At 30.5% G+C, this 9,845-nt stretch overlaps 1 protein-coding gene across 1 annotated transcript; it reads right to left on the bottom strand.

The window, feature by feature from the left end:
• Positions 1-6,420: 6,420 nt before the first annotated feature.
• On the bottom strand, positions 6,421-6,912 carry LOC129286128 (transcriptional activator hap3-like). Its single transcript, XM_054922148.1, has one exon. The coding sequence runs from the start codon at positions 6,910-6,912 to the stop codon at positions 6,421-6,423; it is 492 nt and encodes a 163-aa protein (XP_054778123.1).
• Between the last annotated feature and the right edge of the window lie 2,933 nt (positions 6,913-9,845).

The following is a 9,845-nucleotide window of genomic DNA, read 5'->3' as shown; positions in this document are numbered from 1 at the left end:
TAAATTGCCAACTAGGATTTTATCTCATTATTTTGACTACTTACAATATCGTTGTGAAAATCAAATGTATTTTTTGCCCTAGGTTAGTATAGTGAGGTTGTAAAACTTGTATAGGGCCAAAATACTAATGTAAGTAGGATAAAAGTGCATTTAGGTTTTTTTGAAAGAAGGTTGACCAATTAATGCAAAGTTACCTTCTTTTTGTGTTTTTGTGATTTGAGGGGTTGAGGATTGAATTCATGATGTGTGTGTATTTGGATGATTGTCGTATGTTACATGAGTCTTAAATGGTCCATTGAGTATGATCTAAGGGTTAGTGTAGGTTTTTAGCACATGTGTTGAAATTTAGGCACCTTAGACATGAGTTAATATGAAAAAAGAGTGAGTTGGTATTGGGTGTTCAACTTTTTATAGAAAAATAATTTAATTGTGAAACTTCTGAGTCATTAGCTAAAACTAGGAGAAAACTCTTTGTAAACACCAAAATCACCTAAATCAAACATCAAACAAAACAATGGGACATGTCAAAAGTTCATCCCTGATGTTGTCATCTGACAACAAAATGTTGTCAAATTTGTTCAATGCACCACGACACAAGAGTATTAGTCGCAGTGCATGTGCTACACAATTCACTGTTTTAATTCTTTCTTGATTTTCCAAGCTTCTGCATATATTTTAAACTCTGATTTAAAAATATTGAAAGTGTTTAGAATCATTTTTAATTGTGAAAACTTATGATCCCATTCAAAATTTGTTAAAAGTTGTTAATCACTTTGATGTTTGGTGTTTGGGGAGAATTAGTAGGGGTAATCCTTACTTGTCAAACCCAAAGTTTACATTCTCTCTGTCCACTCAACCTATAATATCTCACTCAACTAGGCACAATTAATTAATAAAACTCATGGTAATTAAAAAATTAATCCATAAAGATGATTACCAAGTTTTAGTTTAAAATCAAGGAATTTCAAGTTTTCTTAATCAAAATGAATTTAAATCAATCATAATCTCATATATCAGAGTAACAATAAGTTATTGAAGCATGGGATACCTCAAAGGAATGAAAACATATGAAAACAATTGAAAAACAACATGTTTGCTATGAGACAGCAATGCGTCATGGCTCGTGCACTCTATGCTGCAGAGTATTGCTTTCTGTGCCACACGCCGCGGCTCAGGGGCCATGCGCTACGGCATGTTAATAGCATAATTGAGGAGCTTTCAACGTATCTCAATTCTCTATCTGACGTTTGAATGATGTGATCTAGGTATCTACAAAAAACTCTTTCCATACACTAGCTAATGGCATGAGTTTCACTTTTAAAAAAAGTCATAGCAGAAGGTTGGATACCCAAACACATTTTTTCTACATTTTACAAACTTTCACATAAAAAAGGGTGTCCAAAACCCACAATAAATATCATAAGCCTTTCCCAATACCTGGATCATGTCCATTAGACTTAGGACTATTAGTACAATATGTCACACGCACTTAAATACTAGTATAGTATAAAATCACTGCTCAACCCCTTTTTCACCAAAAATATAAGGGGTTACAATTTTCATTGCATTGCATCAAAAACCATTATAATATGTTTAAAACATTATTTCTATACTTGCACTAATATTTTGGCCCTTTCAACATATATATCTCTTCATACACAATTACGCAGGGCCCAAAATACAATTCAAATATTTGCACAATAAAATAGTGCAAGTACACAATATGCAACCTAGAATTAGCAACTATATTATATTACATAAAATAAATATAAACTAGAGGCATACAGTAGGAATGAACTAATTTCTAGTTTCTTGAGCCTTCTCCTTCTCTACACCAGAGCTAGAGCCTGTAAAGTATTAAATGAAAGGGGTGAGTTTAACTACTGAGTAATTAAGATAAAATATACTCTCTGCAATTATATAGCAACTGCAAATCAAACATATGTATATGAAATCAAGTTCTTAAAACATGCTCACACACACATCATAGCTTATTGTTACTTATTTTATATCATCTTTATCTCACATACACTAGATGCATTGTCACAATACATTTAGACACATGACCATAAACTATTATCCACACGACTTGCCACAACTCAACGCGTGTGACACATCATATATTTTATATAGGCAATGATCAACCAATCTTATACCCTCCTTATTTCCTCAAACTAAAATTGTGGGCTATAGCACTGAATAGGGCTCTGTTCATATGACTATACTACCCAAGCTTACCAATCGTGAGGTGTGCCCCGGCTAAAGATCACATGACTCACTCTTGAACCATAATTTTTTCCACTCTCGAATCTCTGAGGTATCTCATATCCTAGGCTATTCTCCTTATTAAATTAGTAGAGAAAGTTAGGTTCTAGTCCCTCGACAAACTGTGGAACAAGACTATACTCTCAATCCCTAAGCAAACTCCCACCTACTGATCATGTCATATATGATGCTCACTCATTTTTAAATTTTCATTTATTCAATATTAAAGTCAACATGTTAGGCTCACGACCAAGCACTACCTAAGTGAGTATCAATTCTTATTTTTACTTATATCACATAAAACCTATCATTTTCAATCTCATATAATCATCTCATCAATCTCATTATCAATTACTCATCCCAAACCACATTATAAAATTGTCAATCATTTCACAAGCATTTTTCACATGTTTCACACACATAAAAGCAATTATATAATTTATAAATTTTATTGTATGTTACACCATTCATGAATCATAATTTGCATATTTAATATATAATTCACCTCATATTACAATTAATAAATTACTACTTAAAAAAGGGCTTTCACAGTTACCTTAAAACTTTGAGAAGTCAAAGGTTTATCCCTTAATATAATAGTTTTCAAGCTTAAATTTCTAAGCCAAATAGGTGTCCAACAGCTTAATCTACAATTTAACAAGTTGATCTCCATTAATATTGCTAAACTCAAACATTCAACTCTCATTTCTCCACTTTTAAATTGCCCAACGCCTACTTTACATGAGTTTGAGCTTATCAATTAAATTTATTAACTTTCTTAACATCATATAGCTTTATTAAATACTCACATTGCCATTAATATCTTAACAACCATAATAATGATAGATTTAATGTCCATTTTCGGACATTAATGAAACTTATCATCCAACAACCACTAAAATCATTAATATTGGGTTTAAATACTCTAAACAATTTTCATTAACTCCATTTAAGTCAATGGATTCAAACCTATAACCTATATGGATCAAAAATTATCTTTTCACTATAAATCCTAACCATCAACTTCATAATGTGGAAGAAAATGGGAGATTAAGAGACATAATACTTATCTTGGGTGTTTGTAGCTTCTAAAACACTTTCAATATCATCTAAGAGTAAACCCTAGCAGAGCTTAATTGCTGGTTCACATTCTCTCCTTCTTTCTTTATATTTTCTAGCTCAATTTGTGACTTATTTCTAAAGAAAATGGCTGTGTGCCTCGGTGAACGCACAATGCGCTGCAACGCACAACACAAAAAGGTCCCTTTTCTCACATCTTTAGTGTCTGTGTACTGCGACGGATAAACTCCATGCCACGGCTTGTGGCACAGCAACATTAACCCTTTATTTTCTTCTCATTTCGATGCTCGGGTGGCCCAACTTGATACTGAACCTACAATTAGGGTTGAAACACAATCGAATATGATTATTAGACCTCCTTGACTACACACCACTATAATTTACTCAATTATCCTAATTAAGCTTAGTAAATCAAGATATTAAAACCAAGATGTTACACAACCTTCCATCAACTTCTCAGCCCCTAACAACTAGTCAACGACCTTGACCTTCGGCTCTAAGACAATGACCACAAGTGAGCTCCAGTGACAACAAGCTCTATTAATAGCGAAAATTGATGACAACTCCTCCTCTTCCTCTTCCAACAACTACAACCTTTGATTTTATGGCTAAAACTCAAAGGTGACTCCAAACCCAACCTTTGATTTACTGAAACTGAGACTCAAAGAAAAAGAGAGGTCAAGAGAGGGACTACTTTGATTTGGGTTAAATATGGATCTTCATCTCCCTCTCGATCTTCCTCTTCCTCTCTATCTCCATCTTCGATTTATTGATTGTTACAAAGCCTGGATCTCCCTCTCCCTCTCAAACTTTGTCTTCAATTTCTTGAATATAGATTTGTTGTTTAAATGGTAGTTTTTGTTGATTGTTGATTGCATTTCGATGGTGGTTCTTTCAGTGGCAATATGGAGAAAGGTAGCTATGTTGGTCTAAGGTTTTTTTAGTGAGGGTATTTTGGTCTTTTAATATGATGGATATATATTTTTGATAAAATTATACCAGGATTCCATGAACATACCAAACATATTGTTAAACCCTATATCTATTTTCATATCAATATCCATTTTTACTTTCATATCCATATTCATTTCCATCAAAATTATTTTTATTATACCAAACAAGATATTATACATCATACAAGAGGCACACAAGGCATGGCCTCTTTTTTTCTGTTCCTTATTTTATTTTCTGTTATGATAGACACCATTAGATAGAAATTATTAGGAATTTGGCTCAACAAACAAGACGAAGAAATTATTAGAAATTAGAATGTCTGGTTTAACAAGAAATAAAGAATTCATTAACATCTCCAAAGAAAGCTTCTCTCTAACTCCTTCCCCTCTCTTATTATATTATATTACATTATATTATATTAAAGAATATTAAATTTTATATTTTTTATTCTTATTACTTTTAATATATCAAATTTTGTGTTATTTAAAATTTTTATCACAATTATTTTTTAAACATTTCTATAACAAAAATAATGTTTTTTATAATTATATATTCAAAAAAAATTCCGTTACAACTACTTAATTTTACTAAATTGAGTTTTGTGAAATGAATTTTTGAGAAATTAATTTTTTTATTAACAAAAAAACCAAGCGGGGCACCCAGGTTACAAAATCATCAATTTCATTCTCAAATCTCATCCATCAACAATAAGCGGCACGCGTTTGATTTTAACCTTTTCTTTTTGTCCAATCCACTAACATGAAGTTACCATCCCATCCTTATTTAATAAAAATTCCAATATCTTTGTTAATATAAGTGGCGGAGCCAAGATCTGAAATCAAGATGTGCGAGATAATTTAATAAAAAAATTATATTTTTTAAAAATAATAATTATATTATAGGAATAAATTTATAGTAACATAAATAAATTAATTATCATTTTTCTTCTTAAAAATTATAATGACCAAGTTGATATGATCTTTTATATAAATATGCTCTTTATATCTTATATAAATCATTAAACTATTTTATATTTAATAAGTTTTTGAGCCCAAAAACTTTTATTTAGTCTTAAGGGGGCAAAGAATCAAAAATAAGGGATGTAAAGTTGTAAAATTTTTATACTATATTTATAATATTTTTCAAAGTGAGGGAGTGCATTTACCCCCAATACTAACATGTGGCTTCGGCACTCCACCACTGGAACTTAATATAATATATTTTAAAAAAAATTATTATTATTTTTTCACCAAGTACTTGTAACAAGCTATAAAACTTTTTTATTAATCAAACAAGCCCCTTTGACTAATAATTTATATTGAAGATAATTTCAAAATTTTACAAGAAATAACAAACTTATTTGATTTTATAAATTTTTAAAGAAAAAATAAACTTCAGTAATATACGTAGAGTTGTCATTAATTTTTTTATAAAAAAAGTACAAAGGGTAGCATATTATCTACCATCATGGCTTATCTCTCATATTTTTTCCAAGTTTTTTTTTGGGACACATTCCAAGTTCAAATATAAAACATGTTTTAAAAAAATTGAGAGACCAAATTAAAAGGAGATAAATTATAAGACTTAAAATATTTGATTTTTATTAAAAAAATATAGTAAAATGAATTCATGACATCTTTAATAAAAACAAATATTTTATTTGAACATGCTAATTACCAAATAGATGCATCTCACATATCCAATAACACCACCACAGTTGAGTTAGAACTTAGAAGGATGTCCTGTGTAGAAGAATTCTGATTACATTTACTATCACCTCCCAAATAATTTTTTTGCATCATTTTCAACGATGAATGCCATCCATCGACATTAATCTTCATATAAAATACAAAAATTGTTAGGAGATACATATGTTGTTTACAAGTCATATTCATGTTTCTTCTGCTGCATGTGATCGTCCCCCTCATTGTCAACATTCAAGAAAATATTATAACCACAGAAATATTATCTAAATTGTATCCTCAAAAGTTTGCAAAGTTTTCTGTATCTCTGAACACCAATATTTTGATATGAAACAAGTAATAAAGAGTGAAGAAATTAAAGAAAATAACCCCCAATAAAAAAATAAAATTGTCAAATATATATATCAATCTTTTGGCTTCAATAAATCTTCATCAAAATGACAGCGGGCAAATCTTGAAAATCCTCAACAGTCCCAACCCCAAGAATCCCATTCTGATAGTCGCCGTCGCTGATCTGGCCGTGCTGCCATACCGGAACGGCGCTAATACTCGTATCCAGTTCCGCCCAATTCGCCGCCTCATAATCAGGTTCCCTATACCTGTGCAGGTAAATCTGGAGTGGTTCCACGTAATTATCGAATCCGAGTCGGGCCAACGCCCACACGATGTCGTCGCCGGTCAGCATAAAGCGGTTATCATTGTTGCACTTCTCGGCGGCTTCGCTGGTGATGAAGGCGACGAACTCCGTCAGGCATTGTTCGATCGTTTCCTTCACTTCTGTAGTGATCCTTGCCTTCTGCGGCAACACCTTCTTCATGATCTTTCCGATGGTCTGAATCGAAAAGGTTCGCTGTCCAGCCTCCCCCCTCCCACGGCCGACGGAATTTCGCTGATCCCTTGACGCCACCATTGACTCTCTTTCTCTCTCTCTCTCTCTCTCTCTCTGCTTCAGAATATTTCACCAACGCCACCTTATGTAATGAACAGATTGCGAAATTAATACCGTAATCTGGCTTGTTTGGTATTAATTATTAATTATTAATAATAAAATTGATTTAAAGATAAAATAGAGAAAGATTAGAATTAGAAGTATTAGTAAAAGTGTAGATGACGAACTTGACTCTGAGAATACTTAATTAATCTTTTTATATAAACAAACCGATAGACCATAGAATAATCCTTAGGTAATTTGGTCTTTCAGTCAATTAGAAATCCGTCTTGATTTTCGGGGCCAAAAAACCAAAAAACCTAAGCAAGTGTACGTCAAGAGACAAAATAAACAAATAAATAATTTCATGCACGACGTGATGAGTCCTTGTATACTTTCTGCTTTACTTCAAGTAATTGTAATTGTCATACATTTGGCCCAAAAAAAAAAAGAGTAATTGTTATACACAATTGACATATATATTATCAATGATCAAATTAATTACTATAATTTCCAGTGTCTGTCTTCAAAATTGAATATACCAATTGGGAGGTATTTTCTGATAAGTATCAAATGTTAGAGAGATTGCAACTATCATTATTTGATCTTGAAGCTATCACTGTATTTCTGGCCAAAAAAACAAACAAACAAACAAACTATCACTATATTATTTAATTTGTTGTTTTTTGCTTGAACTTGCAGGCGTGCAAGTGAAATTAATCTTCACACTGTGTTATGTGCCTGACTTCTCGCACTACACCTTACCACCTGAATTAGTATCAAATGGCTTTCATATATATTTTGAGTAAAATAAAATGAGCTCCTTTCCATTTTATTGACATTATAGAGATTTTTCTTTTATTTTCAAAAACATAAACTTTAGTTCAATTATTAATACTATTAGGAATATTTCGTTAAAAATTTTAAAATAGATAATTTTTTATTTTTAATTATATTAAAATTTTTAAAATTATTAATTTGTCCTTATGACCTAATTGTCTCCTCTCTTTCCCAATTTTAAAAAAAATTTAAATAATTCAGCATGTCAATATTTAAATAAACAATTTAGATTTTTTTGTTAAAATTATATTATATTGAGAAATTTACTATAAATTTTTTTGATTGTATGTTTGAATATTCTTTAGCCAATGTGTGTATTTAATTTTTTTAAATTACTAAATAAATACATTTTCACAACTAAAAAATTAAAATATAAATAATGAGACGTAAATAGCCTCTTAGAGGTTTAGCTGCTTAGGGCCCAAGCTTTTCGGCCCAATCCAATGACTGCCTGCATATATAGTGACAAATAACAAACTACTTATATTTCTTTATCATATAGACATGTTTTTTATGTGATTATTTAATTGAGTTAGATTTAAATACTGTTATGTTTAATTTAAAATAACTATCTCAAATATATTTTTTGCATTCACACTGGTGCAAACACAAAATTTCATGTTGGTGAGATTGCGCGTAGGCTTTTATCAACAATGCATTTTTCATTAACGGGTCAGAAAATTATGGTTATTCTTCTGAGAATTACACGCACATCTCATATGCTTTTTTTAACAAAATTGTAAAATATACACATCTTAAAGAAAATAAGAAGATGATGCAGATGATTTGCTATTGTAAACTTTTGTATTACTGCACTAGGCACAAAATCTTATCTCCATTGTTTTACCCCCCCAAAAAAAAATCTTATCTCCACTGCGAGGACAACCATATTAAAATCCGTAATCCTCTTTAGAAATTAATCCTAATAAAAGGGATTATTGCGACATAAAGAATTTGAAATGATTGAAATGCCCTCCAAATCAACCTCAACCTTATTGTTGTTTCTTACAAAAGATAATATACTCTATCAAAATAACTTAAACTGTTTAGTTGAATACTTTCTAAGTTTATATATTCATAATTCATCTTTTAATCTTTAGATGTGTGACTTTTTTTATATTTTAATATTCTCTCTACTACTTTTTCTCATTTTTGTTTTCATTTTTTTCTTCTTCTTCCCTAAGTTTGGACTTTTTTTTAGTCTCAAAGGTCTTAAGTCTATTCAATATTTTTTTCTTTTCCTTCTCTCTTTTCTTTTTTTTTAATGTCTTGTGTGTTTTTTTCATCTTTCATTCTTTCTTTTGGTTCTTTTTTTTCCTTCCTTTTTTTGTTTTTTTATTCCCGAATCAAATGGCTCACAATACCATGTTAGATTTCTTACATTAAGTATGCCTAAGGATAATATACTCTACCAAAATAGCTTAAGCCATTTAGTTAGATACTTCCTAAGTTTATATATTCATGATCTATCTTCTAATCTTTAGATGTGGGATTTCTTTTATATTCTAATAATAACCACCAACTTCACCCTAAGCAATAGCCTAAGGGTGTTCACAAGACGAGATGAGACTTGGACACTCCTATCCCATATTTCGTCTAAAAAAATTATAAGGACTGAATTTTTATCTCGTATCTTGTTTTGTCCCGAAAGTTATCTTGTCTTATTAAGAATTAGGACAAGATCAAGATGAGATCAAAATGTCCTAATAAATAGAGATGGAAATATGGCCCAACCTAACTCATATGGATTAGCTCATATAGGTTGGGAGAAATGTGAGTTGGGTTGGGTTCAACCCATTTTTATATGGGTTAAAAAAATCCCAACCCTTAAATATTGGCGGGTTAAATGAGCTAACTCATCAACCCATTTATTTATTTTTTTTAAATTTTTTTTATGAATTTTTTTAAAATATACACCTAAATAATAAGTTTCAATTTGATATTCCTTCATGATTCATTCTAAATATATCAAAATATTAATTTATAATATTTTTTACAAAATATATAAATTGATTTAGCTAAGTAATTCATGTCTAATATGATTTATATCCACAAATTTTTTTTATTTTTTTAAA

Source organism: Prosopis cineraria, unplaced genomic scaffold (genome assembly GCF_029017545.1).
Source record: "Prosopis cineraria cultivar Desert tree isolate PC_DT_omini unplaced genomic scaffold, ASM2901754v1 PC11, whole genome shotgun sequence".
In the NCBI taxonomy this organism is placed as follows: domain Eukaryota; kingdom Viridiplantae; phylum Streptophyta; class Magnoliopsida; order Fabales; family Fabaceae; genus Prosopis; species Prosopis cineraria.
The sequence above is the reverse complement of the archived record's forward strand: the minus strand, read 5'-3'. Positions and strand labels throughout refer to the sequence as shown.

Coding starts and splice junctions, on each gene's coding strand:
- LOC129286128 (XM_054922148.1), bottom strand. CDS start 6,912: ATGGTGGCGTCAAGGGATCAGCGAAATTCCGTCGGCCGTGGGAGGGGG.